The 19,154-nt window shown below is 39.0% G+C and overlaps 1 protein-coding gene across 2 annotated transcripts; it reads left to right on the top strand.

Moving 5' to 3' along the window:
- Positions 1 to 2,608: 2,608 nt before the first annotated feature.
- Positions 2,609 to 17,982, top strand: LOC106080735 (ras-related protein Rab-5B). Of its 2 annotated transcripts, none has more exons than XM_013242238.2 (3): positions 2,609 to 3,181; positions 13,293 to 13,420; positions 16,632 to 17,982. In XM_013242238.2, exons 1-3 carry the CDS (start codon positions 3,139 to 3,141, stop codon positions 17,247 to 17,249), a joined length of 789 nt encoding a protein of 262 aa, XP_013097692.1. In that variant the 5' UTR covers positions 2,609 to 3,138; the 3' UTR covers positions 17,250 to 17,982. The 2 variants fall into 2 exon arrangements, with proteins under 2 accessions (XP_013097692.1, XP_013097693.1); XM_013242239.2 differs by lacking the exon at positions 2,609 to 3,181 and adding an exon at positions 11,152 to 11,255.
- Positions 17,983 to 19,154: the final 1,172 nt, after the last annotated feature.

Here is a 19,154-nt window from a genome sequence, read left to right as displayed (position 1 = left end):
TTATAAAAGAACCGAAGAAGGTCGAGGCGCTTGGAACGCTGTTATACGTTCGGCTAATGGAACAAATATTCTGTCATAGCCAATTAAAGTAGAGTAATATAAGTTATAAAAGATTAACACTATATATAGTGCTAAAATAAAACAGCAAATACTTCATATCTTTGATATTTTCACCGAACATTTTTTTATAATTAAATTTTTTTAGAAGTGTTTTCAAAATTTAATTATCCAATAAAATTTCCGACTTTTGATTTGCACAAAAAATTTAGATTAAAATCTATATCGTTGGAAAATATCGTCAACATTTTGTTTTGTGCCAAACTTTGTCAAACCTAGATATCCATAGTAAATTTCATCAAAGTTTAAAATAATAATAAAGTAAACTTGCGCTATGAAATTGTCTCTCCATGCAATTCACCAAGATTGGAGAATCGCCTCCAATGGAGATGGCTTATATACCTGCCAGCCAGGACATCAACGAAGGAAAAGTTGAAATGTCTCATCCTCAGGACGACAGCTTCCACAGCTATCATTATGGGCCACCAAAGGGGTTTATAGCGCCGTACCCGGTTATGCGATTTTTGTTCAAAAGCAAGCAACACACATTCGTTCCGGCACGGGATAGCTGTGATAGAGATCCAATTTGAGTTGTGTTCATTACTGTCGCGAGGACAGGTTGGACAGGTATTCATCGCCCAGAAGCCTTAAGGTATTCCCACATGATCTAGAGCGTTAGGCCACGCGCTACAAGAGAGAACCTTTAGATCAAGCGCCGTATCAAGCAGGCCTAGACAACATTCATTCAGACACGGTAGCAGATGCGGTAAATACCTACCGGGTGAATGTAGTCCTTGACCACCCCCGGCAAACCAGAGTAGTTCTGGCTCAATTACGTTTCGGCAGAATAATCCCAAGACTTGCCAATAATGAGAGAGAAAGACTAACTTTGCTCAGGGAATAGTAGCTGGACAGGCTATTAGACACTACATTTCCTAACTCGAGAACGGTCCGGCAGTCTATGGTGAATACCCAAGAGAATTTAAACACGTGTATTGAGTTGATAGATAGCGTTCCTCGATATATTCCGACATCCTTATGAAATTGCATGGACAATCTGGAGGAGGATTGTGACGATGCAGGCTGGTATGGGAGCCGATTCAAAGTAATATCTTTAAGTAATCAACGTTCAACTAACATGTGCCGTTGCACTTAGAGTGCAAATTGCAAATTTGGTCCATGAAAATTCCATTAAGGAACAGGAGCAAACTTCTCACATATCAATGAGTGAAGTCCTATCCAAGTTTAAGCTCAATGATAAGGGGCCTCCTTTTTATAGCCGAGTCCGAACGGCGTGCCGCAGTGCGACACCTCTGGAGAAAATTTGTACATGGCATAGTATCTCACAAATGTTGCCAGCATTAGGAGGGGAAAACCACCGCTGACAATTTTTTCCGATGGTCTCGCCAGGATTCGAACCCAGGCGTTCAGCGTCATAGGCGGACATGCTAACCTCTGCGCTACGGTTGCCTCCTTACACTTAGAGTGCAGATTGTGGAAATTTAACCAGAAGCAGCATTTGATTTAGCTAAAAAAGAGTTGCTACTGAAAACTTGTCTAAGGAAATATCATTCACATACGTAAAGCCTGGAAATCGCCCAGCGCGATCAGATGGAGGTCAGTTGCATTAAGGCTAAAACAGAATGAGAGCGATGCATTGAAAAATGCAACTCTACAAACGAATGTCAAAAAAGTATAGAGCAAAACCTAAACAATTTTTAACTTTGACGCCTAAAAACACTACTCCACCTATGGCAACACAGAATGACACTCGATTTCAGTCGGCAAAGTTAAAAATTCGTTAACTTTTGCGCCTTGCTTTTGTGCGATTTGTTTGCAGAGTTGCATTATTCAACGCCTCGCTCCCATTCTGTTATTGTCTTTGGACTCAAAATGTGCACATGCGGCAGAGGAGTAAAAAATTAGAGGGTGCTTTGATAACAGAAACCGGGGAAGCATCGTCCACACCGCACATGTCTAGAATGGTATGAGGTGGTTCTGCTTTCTCAGCTGCGTTTAGATGCGGAAATATACTCATCATGACAAGGTCAAGTGAGTGAAAACAATACTTTTATTAAAATTTTATTGAGAAATGTCCTTTTGATATCAGCATGTTATGTTACTTCGAATAATATTATCAAAAAAAAAAAAAAACATCGTGAAAAATCTTTCCACCCTTTAAATGCGGTGATTATTCTTAACATATGAATTTGATTTGGCTGCAAGGCGGATTTAAAAATGTGGTCTCACGTCTGGTCTGACAGCTGTACAGATATTTCTTCTTTCTCTCGATTCACTAAATAAGGTTAAGCCAAGCGATTAGCCGACATACAATTTCGATCAGCTTGATGGCAAGATGGTAATTTCACCATTTTATGTTGTTGTACAGATAAGACAACCTTTAAAATAATGCAGCCATAATTTGGCTGTATAACTTAGCTTTTTTCATTTTTTAATCCACTATAAGTCGACTTTGATGTTTTAAGAGAACAAATCGAGGTATCGATTTGTCGAAAATCGATATTTCATTTGAGGAAATTAACAAACAAACATCAGCTGTTCAGATGTATTAGAAAAAAGCAGAAGCAAAAAAATAATTGAAAAAAAACTGGCAACACAAGCAGATAAACTCATTATAATACTATAATTTTATTTGGCATCTTACAAAGTAAAATGCAACGCAGACGAAAGAAATAAATTAAAACTATTTGCGGATAGATAGAAGGAGAATAGTGAAATAGTTTAAAAGAGTGACGTTGAATTGGAAGGAAGCACTCACTGCAAGCATACATAATTCATGGGAAAAAACAAAGAATAAAATTCTTTGAATCCACAACAACACAAAAAGATAAGAAATTGTGGACATCTGAGTTTGTATACTTTGTACAAAACCACTGGCGATAAATCAAAACATAAACAAGCAAAATAAAAAAGTTCAAGGAACCCTAGACAGCAGCATAAGGGGATTCCTTGCATACAGCGTAACCATAACGTTGCTCCCATTTCTAGCCTTGGAAAACATTTTGGCATTGTGGAAGTCATCATCAGCTTGGCAGTCATTGGAACAGTCACTCGGCCAGTATGAGAGGCATTGAAGGCAAAGTTGTTATTTTGGGGTCCAAAGGTAAGACAACACTCGTAGGAGATAACGACGCTTTTTTAAGATTCATGTTATATGTATGTCGACATGCTTGACTTAATTTAAATTTCCTCTGTCATCCATTCATTCATACAATTTTTATTGATCCCTCAATTATATGGAGCACTGAGCAAGTGTATGCATGCACTTTGCAATTTATTTTATACCGCCGTTGTTGTTCTTTATGACTTTTTTCACTGTTCAATGAATTGTCACAAGAAATAAATCGATAAGAAAGGCAGAGGGGGCCTGCGAGAGTATATGCGCTGATTGGACTTTTGTTTACTGTTATGCGAAGAGGACCGTGTTAAAGGGGGCGTACATAGCCCACATGCATATTCTTATGTACAAATAACCTTGAAGGCAGCCAACCACTTGCATTCTTTTGTCTTTTAATCTTCTTAGTCATATTCATAAACCCGTATAAGCTGTAGGCAAAGAAGAAATTTTGCTGCTAGTGTTTGTTCTAGGCTCTAGCTTGGGTATTTGTTATATTTGCTAGATTGTTGAAATATTTTAATTTTCATTCATAAAAGCTTTTGAATGAGAAAATTAACTTGGGGTTAAATTTCTAATGAGGTAGGGCTCAACAACCTCTGGGGGCATCACAGTATATAAGGGCTGCCGCCTTTGGGTATAACACACTGCTACAACAAAAACGACAACAACAACCATAGTGCAGTAATGTTCTCTTTTCCTCCTTGTATGCAGTATGCAATTCAAAGGAACACTAGATTTAGTTGCTGATGGGAAATTCCGAGGCATCATTACCGCATTAGCCGTTCGCTATACAAGCCGGTCGAATACTCCAAGTGCGGCCCGATTTTCCAGCGCAGGTTGCGGTACTCGCAGACGAGCGTGTTGTGATTCGATGCACGGACCCCACTTAACCCAGCGTGCTGAATTTGAAAATAAACAGGGTAGTCAATGAACATAAGTGGAATTTGTGGCTGGAACACTTGGCGCAATGAAACTTGAGTACTGGTTTAGGCAAGCTGTGGTCTACTGTTAAGTCACTCTCGACCTCCATTAGAAGTGATGACAGGACATCAGTCACTTTTATCGATGTAACTGTCACAGACCCGAGATGCGTCAGGTTGTTTAACCATCAATTTTTTTAGCATCCCGAGAGTGACAAGGCTAGGGTAGGAGCCATTTGTTGTATCCGTGGTATCCGGGCTAATGGACAAAGTGACGAACGTCATTCGTCAAGTCACTCGCTAAGGCGTTGGCACCGATGGAATCTCTACACTGATGCTGAAGAATCTTTATATACCTGGAGTCGAGTACCTAAAAACTGTCTTCAATTTGTTTGAACACTTATGTTGTTGTTGTAGCCACATTTTCATGTGGACGTGGCGATCCTCGTCAGGCTCCTGTTGTTGTTGTTGTTGTTGTAGCAGTTTATTGTGTTCTATCTTTCGTCTGCTTGATTCTGTTGAGTGTCAAGACCCAGGAACTCTGCGACTAAGATGGGATGCGTCCACAGGGATCTGGGTCTGATTCTGAGTGGGTCTGACCGGGCAGTTCACCAGGTGACGTGTATCGTGCGGTCCCTGGTTACAATCGGGACATACATCTTGCACGTCGGCATCAATCCTAGCTGGGGTGCGTCCACGGGGATCTGGGACTGAGTCTGAGTGGGTCTGGCCGGGCAGTTCAACAGGTGACGTGTATCGTGCGGTCCCTGGCTACAATCGGGACATACATCTTGCACGTCGGCATCAATCCTAGCTCTGTGGGAATTGAGGCGGCTGCATCTGCTGCCTGTACTTGAGCAAGCTCGTTTGGGTCCAAAGGACTGATACCCGATGTCTGGAAGAATGGGCGAGTGATCCCTCTACCGAAGCCTAGAAAGGTCCAAGAAGGGGGAGATACCGGGAAAAGAATTTGACAAATGCGATCCATGGTGGAGTGAATATAAGATTCGGCCCGGTCGAACTATAATACAACAAAGTCAAGTTTAACGCCTACATCACAGATCAAAAATGCAAAATTGCCTACGAACATTCCATTAAAGAACAGGTGTCAAAATTCTCACATATCAATGAGTGCTGTCTCATTTAAGTTTTAGCTCCCTTTTAAAGCCGAGTGAGAACGGCGTGCTGCATGGCGATACGAGAGAAGTTTTTACACGGCTCTATGCCAATATAAACATGGGGCCTCACTCTTGTCGCCAGCATTGGAAGAAGATAACTACCGCTGAAATTTTCTAAAGTTCTCGTCAGGATGCGAATGTAGGCGTTCAGCGCTATGCACTGCATTGTTCGCCATAGATACGTCGGCTACTGAATGTTGTTGTTGTTGTGTCAGTGTTGTATACTGAGGCGGCAGCCCTTGCCGATGAAGGAATCCATCAGGTCAATCTGGTTCAAACAACCGGCTGCCATGGGATTGCTACTGAATGTCAAAGGCGATAGCGTAACAATTTTCACCACCATCTATCTCAAATACTTGGTGTCACATTTGACAGAATTTTCAAGTTCTTCACATATTCAACTGCAGTATGTGACATTAGGGTGGTTTTATCTCAAAGGGAAAAAATCGATGTTGATATTTTTGGGGGCAACCACCTAGAATGTTTCATTTTATTTGATTTTAAGATTCCTAAAATTTAAGCACAATTGAAATATGTTAACACGTGCTGCTGGGGCCTCAAAGTTTTGAAAATCTTGACCATTTTGGCTATTTAGGGACTTTGGCGACCCATATCACTGAAACGGGTAAAGCTATGAAATTAAAGGTCATTTTCTTTTTATACCCACCACCGAAGGATGGAGCTCACAGATTCTTTTTTTGTCCATAAGGAGGTTAGGTTCGAAGATGGGCTATATCGGACTATATCTTGATATAGCCCCCATATAGACCAATCCGACGATTTAGGGTTTTGGGCCCATAAAAGCCACATTTATTATCCGATTTTGCTGAAATTTGGGACATTGAGTTGTGTTAGGCCCTTCGACATCCTTTGTCAATTTGGTCCAGATCGGTTCAGATTTGAATATAGCTGCCATATAGACCGATCGCACGTTTTAAGTTTTTGGGGCCATAACAGGCGCATTATTGTCCGATTTCGCCGAAATTTGGTACAGTGAGTTGTGTTAGGCTCTTCGATATCCTTATTTAATTTGGTTCAGATCGGTTCAGATTTGGCTATAGCTGCCATATATGTCATGGGCTTTGGGCTAATAAAAGGCGCATTTATTGTCCGATGTCGCCGAAATTTGGGACAGTGAGTTAAGTTAAACCCCTCGACGTATTTCTGCAATATGGCACAGATTGGTTCAGATTTGGATATAGCTGTCATATAGACCAATCTCTCGATTTAGGGTTTTGGACCTCTAAAAGGCGCATTTAATGACCGATTTCGCCAAAATTTGGGACAGTGAGTTGTGTTTGGATCTTCGACATCCTTCTTCAATTTGGCCCAGATCGATCTAGATTTGAATATAGCTGTCATATAGACCTATCTCTCAATTTAAGGTTTTGGAGCCATAATAGGCGCATTTGTTGTCCGATTTTGCCGAAATTTGGGACAGTGAGATGTGTTTGCACCTTCCACATCCTTCTTCAATTTTGGCCCAGATCGGTGCAGATTTGAATATAGCTGCCATATAGAACGATCTCTCGATTTAAGGTTTTGGGGCCATAAAAGGCGCATTTATTGACCGATTTCGCCGAAATTTGGGACAGTGAGTTATGTTAGGCTCTTCGATATTTTTCTGTAATTTGACCCAAATCGGTCCGAATTTGGACATAGCTGCCATATAAAATGATATCTCGATTAAAAGTCGTGGCCCCATGAAAGGCGTATTTATAATCCGATTTCACTGAAATTTAATTTTACAATATGTTAGGCTTTTCGACATCTGCGTTGTATATGGTTAAGATCAGTTTATTTTTAGACCAATTCTAAGTTATACACAATTTAACAATGACTTGTGCTTATTAATATTTGGTTCAAATCGGATTTTATTTCGATATAACTCCTATGGGGCATAAGGTATGCATTTTTCATTGGATTTTGACGAAAGGTGATGTACATATATACCCGAGTTGTTGGGTATCTAAAGTTTGGCCCGGCCGAACTTAACGCCTTTTTACTTGTTTGTATTGTAGAAGATACAGCGTAGCGTGCTTGGTGGGCTAGTAAAATTTTGAACAACCGTTAGTTGTTTTGTTTACCTTTGAGATGACAAAATATGCTCGACTGATCGATATTTTTTTTTTTTTTTTTTTCATTTTTTCATTTATTAACCAAATATGTAATATAAAGCCAATAAGGCCCATAAAATAATTACATACAAACATTTCAGTAACCTGAGTATAACAGATAATTAAATTCATTTCTTAACATAATGAGGTACTTTATTATATTTACCTAATATTTGGCTCCCCAGCCATTAAAAATAAAGAATATAAAAGAAATCCAAATGGAAGAGAGCGATAAATAGAAAGTGGTCCAACAAAGTGCACAAGAATTAAAAAAAGCGCAGCTATATTTAAAAATAGTGCAGCTTTGAAAATCCGATGTAAGAATAGAACAAGGAGAAAAAAATTAACCATCAGCAAAAGAGTTATAAAAATCAAAAAGTTTTAAACGGAAAACGTTGTTGGAATGGGAAAAGATGCGTAATTCATGAGGCAGTCGGTTCCAGCATCTTGCTACTCTAACAGCATATGATCTCGCATATATGTTTCTTCTAATTCTAGGAATAAATAATTGCGGGTTTCTAGTAGACCGAGAGAATACAAAAATCCTCCTTAGAGGAACAGGTCTAATATTAGCAAAAGCGTTATGAAAAAGTAGTAAATTCCTACACTCAACAAACCTTTTAAATGAGCAATTGAGAAAACGTTTTACGAAGCAAGATATACGATCTCGTCTTCGGACATTGTAGACAAACCGCACAACGGAATTTACAATTCGCCTCAATTTTGTAAAGTTAGCCTGAATAGTACCTGAAAAAACCTCCAAACCGTAAAGTATCTGAGACATTAACAGAGAATAAGCCAGAAGCTTTCTCACCTTGAAAGGTAGGTAAACAATAGAAGAATACATTTTACGAAGGCAAGACCAAACCTTCCCTGACAAGGCATCAATATGGTATCTAAAAGATAACTCAGTGTCAACAATAACACCCAAACATCTATGTCGGTCGACAAACTCAATCTCCGAATTTCCAACAAAAATGTTAAGAGATGTGGTAGTAAAGTTTCCAAACATTAGAGCCTTGGATTTAGAGGGATTAATCCTTAAAGCATTGGCAGAAGCCCAGTTAACAACCCTGCCCAAAACCGAATTTATATCATTCTCAAGAATATCAGGTGTTGTAGAACTGCCATTAAAAAGCAAGAAAATGTCATCAGCAAACATAAACGCCTCACAACTCCTACAAGTAGTAAAACGATGCAAATCATTCACGTAAAGTATAAATAAAAGTGGACCCAAGATGGAACCTTGTGGTACACCAGAATGAAGAGAAAGCATGCTTGAGTTTGCACCGCTCAGAACCACAAACTGAGATCTGTTACTTAAGTAAGAAAGTATCAGTTTGCAGGCAGATGTAGAAAAATTGAAAAAATCACGCAATTTAGTAAGTAATCGAACAAAATTAATAGAATTGAAGGCTTTTGACAAGTCAAGAGAAACCATCACACTGCGTTTTCCGTTATTGGCATTCACTCGGATGGAATCAGTTAGCTTAAGCAGCAAATGAGTGGTGTTGAGTCCTTGGCGAAAGGCATATTGCATATCGTGTATTCGAAGCTGCGATGATTGTAATATTTGATTCTTCATTATGTGTTCAACAATCTTAGACATTGCAGGAAGTATGGAGATAGGCCGTAAATCATCAACCCTTCTAACATGCTTCGCTTTGGGAATCGGTATAACCCTGGCAATCTTCCAAGCCAAGGGAAAAGAAGAAGACATCAGAATAAAATTAACAAGATCCAAAATAACATCGGAAACATAAGGAAAGACGGTCTTGATAAAACGCATTGGAATACCATCCACACCAACTGACCCAGACTTCACCCTACTTATAGCTTCAATAATTTCAAACTCATTCACACAACAAAACGAAAAGGAAGAGTCAGTCTCTCCTTCACATGAGAATTGAGACCCATCATCGTGCGTTCCACCACCTTCAACAAAAAACTCATTAACTTCGTTGGCATCAAAATCATCATTGAAGTTATCATCACCAACATATCCAGAACGTTTGAGAACTTTCCACATACCAGTTGCATCAAGCCCCCAAAAAAGTTTAGAAAAATGGTTGCGTCTTATCCGACGAATAACAGACTTCGCCTTGTTCCTATACTTGCAATACGTTTTCCACTTCTCATCTGATCTACAAGATAGAAATGCAGAATAAGACAAATCCCTTAAAGATCTAGCAAGAACAATCTCTCTAGACTCCATCCACTTGTCATTACAATCACGTATCTTTCTCTTGACTGTAGGAACAAAAGAGAACAAACTATTTATTTCTCTGAAATCGATAATTTTTTGACAATTTACCTTTGTAAGCCATCACCCAAATTGTATTTACGGAACGGAATAAATCTTTGAATAAAAACTTGCTCGATAATGGATGCTAGTATTGTATTATGCTGTTTCCCCAGTCCCCATATGGATCATCTTCAGCAGAAGACAAAAAACTTTCCCTTGCGAAGACACCCCGGGATAGCTGTAAGCACCATACAAGCTGAAACATTGAGGTCCGATCTGTGTGGTGTTCATTGCTGTCATGAGAAGCTTAGCTGCGAGCTAACGGGCGCGTCCACAGGTTGCGGATAGTGGAATGCTTCATAGAGAGTGGCTGTAACGGCAGTCGCGGACAATCAGCAGTAACGAGCAGGGAGTCTCAGTGAAAGGCCGGGTGGCACCGGCTCTTCCACAAATACTGAGTACCTATGATGCTCGATATGACAAGGCGAGTTATTGGCGCCTCGAAATAACCAATGGCCACCTTGTTGCCGCGGCGATCGGTCCTTTGGACCGGAACGAGCTTGCTCACACAGAAGCTTGACGAGGATCGCCACCTCCACATGAAAATGTGGCTACAACTACAACAAGACACCAACACATGATGTCTAAGCAGTATTTGCAGCGCTGTTATCGCACCAGCCATCTTGGGAAAGGACAACCGCCGTCCAGGGACGGTAATTTGGATCTTCCTGATCTAGATCGAGAGAGATTCTGCGTTTTAGAATAAAGGATTTAGTTCAAGCTGCGTATCACGAGAAAACGGTAACGTAGGCCACTAACAGCTTCAGAATTCACATCCCCCGAAAAACCGAAATAGTTCGGGCTCATTCGTAGTAGTACTGACTCAATTATTAATAGGCCGGGATTGATGTTGGAGGCCACCGTAGCGCAGAGGTTAGCATGTCCGCCTATGACGCTGAACGCCTGGGTTCGAATCCTGGCGAGACCATCAGAAAAAAAATTTCAGCGGTGGTTTTCCCCTCCTAATGCTGGAAACATTTGTGAGGTACTGTGCCATGTAAAACTTCTCTCCAAAGAGGTGTCGCACTGAGGCACGCCGTTCGGAATCGGCTATAAAAAGGAGGCCCCTTATCGTTGAGCTTAAAACTTGATATGTTAGAAGTTTGCCCCTGTTCATTAGTGGAATGTTCATGGGCAAAATTTGCAAAAAAAATTTGCATTTTTTGGATTGATGTAAACGTGCCAAATGTGTGTTTCGCTTGTTATCAGGGACTATATGGCACATCAACTGTTTATTTTTCAAGTCAATGCTACAAAATTAACATCCTAAAGTTTGACCGTGATTGCAACTAACGGAGAGAAAGACAAACCTTGACTAATTGTCTTGGAATTTTACTATGATCAAGAATAAAGTCAAAGTTTAGGATCGGAATATATCAAACGGAATGACAAAATGAACATTCCCTTCTACCTATGCTATAACCACTATTCACCCATTCACTCATTCATATGAATTGATTAAATTGTATTCACTCATTGAAAAATTGCTTGAGTTTTGCTGAATATTTGTTATGACTGGTGCCATTTACAATATTTCAAGTTGAGTTGTGTTTTGTTTTCCCATTTTTCAATATATATTCAATTTTTATTTACGTACAGCGGTCAAAAAAAGTATTCATCATTAGCATAATTGATAATAAATTCACTTATTTTGGGTAATTGAAGAAAATTTAAAGTAAACAAATAATGCAGTTTTATGCAATAGTTTATTTTTCGTAATATGTTTTAAAATAAATTCAAAAAATAAATTTAATTAGCGCAAAAAATGCAATTTTATATAATAACACCAAAAACAGAACAAAAAAAGTATTCATCATTGATGTGCTTCATCAAAGTCAAATTCAAATATTATTTGGGAATCCCCCTTTTTTGTTTTATTTAGTAAAGGAGGCTTTGCCCTTGACAGCAAATATTTAATTTCATTGAAAATATAGTTTTTGTCAAAATGGGTCGTAAGCAAAACGAGGTTTCTGATGAGGTAAAAGTTTTGATAATAAAACACCACAGGAATGGTTTAACTCAAAAAACTATCAGTGAAATATTAAATAGACCACGATCTACTATACAATCCATCATCAGAAAGTAGACAGAAACGAAAACTGTTGACAATAAACCAAGATCTGGTCGACCAAAAGCACTTTCAGTTGGAGATGTGCGTTGGCTAGTGCGGCAAGTTCAGAAAACTCCGAAGACAAATGCGACCATTCTTCGTAAAAACACTATGGAATATTTAGGGAAGGAAGTTACTACACAAACAATTCGAAATACACTCAAAAGGCATAGTTACAGAGGAAGAACTGCACGTAAGAAGCCCTTTATAAATAAAATAAACCGAGTGAAAAGGCTAAACTTCGCAAAAATGTATGTAAAACAGCCCGAATCATTTTGGAAAACAGTCATTTTTGCAGACGAGAGCAAGTTTAATCTTTTTGGGTGCGATGGAAAGGTCATAGTGTACAGAAAACCAAATACAGAGCTTGAAGAACGAAACACAGTTGCTACTGTAAAACATGGTGGAGGTGGTTTAATGGTTTGGGGGTGTATGGCGGCTTCAGGAGCGGGAAATCTTGAAATTATTAATGGAGTAATGGATCATAAGTATTACATTGACATTTTAAAGAGGAATTTAAAAGATAGTGCTGTAAAACTTGGGCTTGGTAATAACTTTCAATATTATCAAGATAATGACCCCAAACATTCTGCTTTAAATACCAAGATGTAGATGCTGTATAACTGCCCCAAAGTCATTAAAACTCCTCCTCAAAGTCCCGACTTGAACCCAATTGAACATCTTTGGGAACATCTCGAACGCAAATTGAGAACGCGCAATTTTTCGAGCAAGAGTCAAATACAACAGGTGATAATGGAGGAATGGACTAATATAGACCAAAATATAACCGCTAAATTAGTCCAATCGATGTCAAACCGTTTAAAAGAAGTTATAAGACGCGGTGGTCGAATAACAAAGTATTAATTTTTTTAAATTATGTTATTTATTTTTTTGTTTTTTTGCAATGATGAATACTTTTTTTGTTTAATTTTTTGTGTTCAGCTGTAAAATGGCCCTTTTTGTTCCAAAAAATACTATTTTTTTCTTTAAAAACAATGAAATTGTGTACATATATATCACACAAGCACTACTGCATCATTAGTTTAATATGTTTTTATTCCAATTGTCTTTTGTAGACTTATTAAAAAAAAAAGCATTGAATGATGAATACTTTTTTTGACCGCTGTAAGTTTAATCAATATGCCCACATTGTTTCTTGTTGTCAGCTAGATTGCTGTGAATTTAGTTCCGAGTAGTCCGTACAGTCACGTTCAATATTAAAGCGTAACTGATAGTGCAATGCAATAACAAGAGATTATCCATGAGGCAATGCACATTTAAAGGGATTTTTAGAAAAATCCATTGAAATTTATTTTTTATTGCTGAATACATTTGATATGAAGCACATTTTTCGATAGTATGAGTATTAGAAGGCTTACTCAGGCTGTTACCTAGGGTTTCAAACTTCACTCATACATTCTTTTTTATCCACGTGTAACTGTAAGCATTTTTTCTTATTATTTCAGGTGTTGGCAAATCATGTCTCGTAACCAAATACATAAAAAATACTCTACACAAAGATGTTGAGCATGTCAGCGCAGCTTCATTTTTTACCTGTAAAGTTGTATTGGAAGATGCCAGAGTCAAATTACAAGTAAGTACCACCTATGCGTTTACCCTATGAAACTGAAACTTCCTAATGTGTCATTTTTTTGAAAACTAGATCTAAGCCAGTACCAAATAGGAGTTTTTTGACTACAACTGCTAAAAGTGGTTTTTATTAAATCTTCTCTTAACGCCCAATTTTCAATCTCTAACACCAAATTAATCCAAATCACCCTGAAATTTTCTGCTGCTTATTTTTCGAAGATTTATTCAAGATTTATTATTTGAACGTTTAGAATTCTAAAAAACGTGGCACTTTAATCCATCCCTAGGTGCCCTTTGAAGCGATTACATGCTGTTGGCATATGGCAACACCAGGGCCGGCACTAGAGCTGGCAAAATATCGATAACACTATCGATATTGAATTTTTAATTGAATATCGATTGATATTTTTCTGATGGATACTATCGCAAAATTTAAATTTTTTGGCAAAAACAAAAACAAGTAAAAAGGTGTTAAGTTCGGCCGGGCCTCGGGTGTATATGTAAACCCTCTTTCGCCACAATCTGGTGAAAATTGGACATTGAGTGGTGTAATAAATATAAGTCACTGTTGAATTTTGTATTTCAAATTTCAGCGAAATCGGATAAAAATAAAGCTTTATGGGCTTCAGACCCTTTATCTGGAGATCGGTCTATATGACAGCTATATCTAAATATAGTCCGATCTGTACCACATTTGGTTCGGATATTAAGAGGCTTGAAATAACCCACTGTTTTAAATTTCAGCGAATTCGGGTAATAAATAAAGCTTTAATGGTCTTCAGACCCTTTATCGGGAGATCGGTCTCTATGGTAGCTATATCTAAATATAGTCCGATCTGAACCATATTTGAGTCAGTTGTCGGGAAGCCTTAAACTACTCACTGTTTCAGCAAAATCGGATGAAAAATAAAGTTTTTATGGGCATTAGACCCTTTATCGGAAAATCGGTCTATATAGCAGCGATAACCAAATATGGTCCGATTTGGCCCGTACAACGTACTTAACCAGCGTGCATCAAAAAGACGTATCTGTGCCAAATTTCAGCTCAATATCTCAATTTTTGAAGGCTCTAGAGTGATTATAACAGACGGACGGACAGACACACGGACATCGTTAAATCGTCTTAGAATTTTACGACGATCCAAAATATATACACTTTGTAGGGTCGGAAATTGATATTTCGATGTGTTGCAAACGGAATGACTAAATGAACATACCCGCTGTCCTACGGTGGTGGGTATAATAATCAATGCGACACTGAATGTACCCTTTAAGATGCATTGCGCCTATAGAGGGCGCAATTTTCAATTGATTAGGCTAAAATTTTAATTTATCTCATGGGATGGAAATATGTATTTTCGACCCTATAAAGTATATATATTCTTGATCAGCGTAAAAATCTAAGCCGATTTAGCCATGTCCGTCTGTCTGTTGAAATCGCGATACAGTCTTTAAAAATAGAGATATTGAGCTGAAACTTTGCACAGATTCTTTTTTTTGTCTATAAGCAGATTAAGTTTGAAGATAGGCTATATCGGACTATATCTTGATATAGCCCCCATATAGACCGATTCGCCGATTTAGGGTCTTAGGCCCATAAAAACCACATTTATTATCCGATTTCGGTGAAATTTGAGAGAGTGAGTTGTGTCAGGTCCTTCGACATCCTTTTGCAATTTGGGTTAGATGGGTATACATTTGGATATAGCTGCCATATAAACCGATCCTCCGATTTGGGGTCTTAGGCCCTTAAAGGCCACATTTATTATCCGATTTTGCTAAAATTCGGGACGGTGAGTTGTGTTAGTCCCTTCGTCTTTCTTCTTCAATTTGGCTCAGATCGGTCCAGATTTGAATATAGCTGCCATATAGTCCGATCTCTCGATTTAAGGTTTTGGGCCCATAAAAGGCGCATTTATTGTCCGATGTCGCCGAAATGTGGGACAGTGAGTTGTGTTAGGCCCTTCGATATCCTTCTTTAATTTGGTTCAGATCGGTTCAGATTTGGATATAGCTGCCATATAGACCGATCTCTTGATTTCAAGTTTTGGGGCTGTAACAGGCGCATTTATTGTACGATTTCGATTTAAATAACCAATAGCAACACTGTTCTCGAAGCGATCGGTCCCTTCTATCGGAACAAGCTTGCTCAACTACAGGAGCTTGACGGGGATCGAGACCTCCACACGAAAATGTGTCAACAACAACAACCATATATGCAATCCCATGGCAGCCGGTTGTAAGTACCGGATTGGCCCGATGGAGTCTTTCATGGGCAAGGGCTGCCGCCTCAGTGTACAACACACTGCTACAACAACAACCATATATGTACGCAAGAACATAAATACTGATAGGCCCATGGGCTTGGAATACTGTGCTCATGTATTAGTGTGCCCATCACAACTCCTGTTTGTTTAGATACACCCTGATATCTCTGGACGGTGGATGCCTATACACAAAATGATGATAGGCTACTGCTTGCTATAACAGTCCCGTAAATACTGCTTAGACAATATGTTATTGTGTCTTTGCACGGGTAAGACCTTTGTTCCCAGGTGTAGGTGGTCCTCTCGAGAACGGAGAAGACAGCCCGTCGTAGTACGTAGAGCAGCATGCTGACAAATCTGTATCATATTTCGCTGCGTGTCGCTCAGGTTACAACGGCACTGCACGATTTGAACCTGTTGACCGGCCAATTGTTTTGTGTGTAGTTAACAAGATTTCTTTGCCAGTACTCCTAGTGCTACCGATGAGTGTTTTGAGGACCCACACAAACTTTAGTACTTACACGCACAAGCTACGGAAGAATGTGGCACCAAGTTTTTGCTGTTGTCGAGGCGGCTCTATCTCCCGGATCGCAATTGAGCCAGAACTACTCTGGTTTGCCGGGGGAGGTAAAACTTCCTCAGGTGTGAAGGGTGGCGGTGGTTCTTTAAGGACCACATTCACCCGATAGTTATTCATCGCATTTGCTACCGTGTCTGCATGAATGTTGTCTAGACCCGCTTGATATGCGACATCTGGCTGCGCTGAACCTCTCGCTCTAGATCATGTGGATCCACCTTAAGGCTTCTGGGCGGACATGTTAATTTATGCGCTACGGTGGTCTCCATCCAGGGGACTTGGTTGAGCTAAATATGATTTTGCTAAGCCGACCTTGTGTTTAATGGTTGTTTTTTCGTACATCCTTTATAAATTTTTTTATTCTCTTTCAGATCTGGGATACTGCCGGCCAGGAACGCTACAAAGCTGTTGCTCCCATGTATTACCGCAATGCTAATGCTGCTATTCTAGTTTTTGACTTATCACAGTATCGAACATTCACAGAAATCAAATCATGGATACAAGAATTGCATCGCAATGTTCAAGACCCGCTCATCCTTACCTTGGTTGGTAATAAACTGGACTTGCAAGCCTCGCGGGCGGTTTCACGAGAGGAGGCCGTGCTTTTTGCCAACTCCATAGGAGCCACGTACTTTGAGACCTCAGCAGAGACCGATCAGGGTTTGGAGCAAGTATTTCTCAGCACAGCCTTGGGATTGCTGCGTTTGGCACGTGAGGGAAAATGTCGTTCATTGCGTCAATTCGATTCTTGCGATTCCATATCCACATACACCAACAACAACACAGCCTTTAATTATTCCACCCAGGCCATAAGTAATCGTTATGTTTATGACAATGGCAACATTATATACTTGCCTTCGGTGCCCATGGGTATACCGGTGGATGGGGAGGATGTCAAGGCCACTGCCGAGGGTCGCCTGGAAACACCCTCATGGAGCATAGAGCACATAGCTTTGGGTGAGGTGGAACCGGTGAATTGGTGTTGCTAAACACACGCAATATGCCCCGGACATGAAAGCCATGGAGGAAAAAAAAAACCGCAAGGTGTTGAAAACAAATGTGATTTATTACTAAAAACAAAACAAAGCAATTTTAAGCTAAACAACCAACAAACAAACCAATTAACCAAAATAAGAGGATATTATTTTGAATAAGTAACAACAAAAACAACAACAAGAACGCAAGCCACTGCAAAACGGTATCTGAAATTTATTTACAATGACAACCAAGACGATGCTTTTGACCAAAAAAAAAAAAAAAAATACCCATCGAATTTCTTCTTCCCCCCAAAAACCAAACCAAACCACTGACTTCTGTAAGGAAATGTTTTTTGTAATATTTTTATTTCATACGAAACAGAAGAAAGTTTAGTTTGTAAACACCACCCAACTATCATCTCATCGCATCTACAATCACCTCTAACTCTGCGATATGTTATTCGTATGTACAAACACTATATCATATTAAGGAACATGTGACATGTTTTTGTTTCTTTTTTTTTACGGAAACCTCATTGTAATCATTTCTTAGTTCTTAGATGCCAGCATTGACCAAAGGTCATGGAAAACATCGATTTTAATTAAATTCTCAAAAGGTTATGTCTTTTTTTTCTATATTTATGATACATTAACATAGCTAACTGTGCACAGGAATATATGTCAGTTTCGCAAGATAATTCTTTCGATTGAATAAAAGAAGTTCAGCTTATTTCATGCATTGGAATATGTTTATGGCTCTATAAAATAAAAAAAAATTATTTTAAAATGACAAAAGAAAAGAAGTTTTAATCAGGTAATAGCTTAAAACCTTATTCAGCCTAGCTGAATTAAGATTTTTCCCTTGGAAAACCTTATTCAGCCAGGCTGACTTAAGATTTTCCCTTGAAAAACCTAATTTAGCCAGGCTGAATTAAGATTTTCCCTCGGAAAACCTTATTCAGCCAGGCTGAATTAAGATTTTCCCTTGGAAAACCTAATTCAGCCAAGGTGAATTAAGATTTTCCCTCGGAAAACCTAATTCAGCCAGGCTGAATTAAGATTTTCCCATGGAAAACCTTATTCAGCCAGGCTGAATTAAGATTTTCCCATGGAAAACCTTATTCAGCCAGGCTGAATTAAGATTTTCCCATGGAAAACCTTATTCAGCCAGGCTGAATTAAGATTTTCCCATGGAAAACCTTATTCAGCCAGGCTGAATTAAGATTTTCCCATGGAAAACCTTATTCAGCCAGGCTGAATTAAGATTTTCCCATGGAAAACCTTATTCAGCCAGGCTGAATTAAGATTTTCCCATGGAAAACCTTATTCAGCCAGGCTGAATTAAGATTTTCCCATGGAAAACCTTATTCAGCCAGGCTGAATTAAGATTTTCCCATGGAAAACCTTATTCAGCCAGGCTGAATTAAGATTTTCCCATGGAAAACCTTATTCAGCCAGGCTGAATTAAGATTTTCCCATGGAAAACCTTATTCAGCCAGGCTGAATTAAGATTTTCCCATGGAAAACCTTATTCAGCCAGGCTGAATTAAGATTTTCCCATGGAAAACCTTATTCAGCCAGGCTGAATTAAGATTTTCCCATGGAAAACCTTATTCAGCCAGGCTGAATTAAGATTTTCCCATGGAAAACCTTATTCAGCCAGGCTGAATTAAGATTTTCCCATGGAAAACCTTATTCAGCCAGGCTGAATTAAGATTTTCCCATGGAAAACCTTATTCAGCCAGGCTGAATTAAGATTTTCCCATGGAAAACCTTATTCAGCCAGGCTGAATTAAGATTTTCCAATGGAAAACCTTATTCAGCCAGGCTGAATTAAGATTTTCCCATGGAAAACCTTATTCAGCCAGGCTGAACTGGAAAATAAATGCGCCTTTTATGGGCTTAGGACCCTTAATC

This window comes from Stomoxys calcitrans, chromosome 5, assembly GCF_963082655.1.
Source record: "Stomoxys calcitrans chromosome 5, idStoCalc2.1, whole genome shotgun sequence".
In the NCBI taxonomy this organism is placed as follows: domain Eukaryota; kingdom Metazoa; phylum Arthropoda; class Insecta; order Diptera; family Muscidae; genus Stomoxys; species Stomoxys calcitrans.
This window is presented reverse-complemented; position numbering and strand designations above follow the sequence as displayed.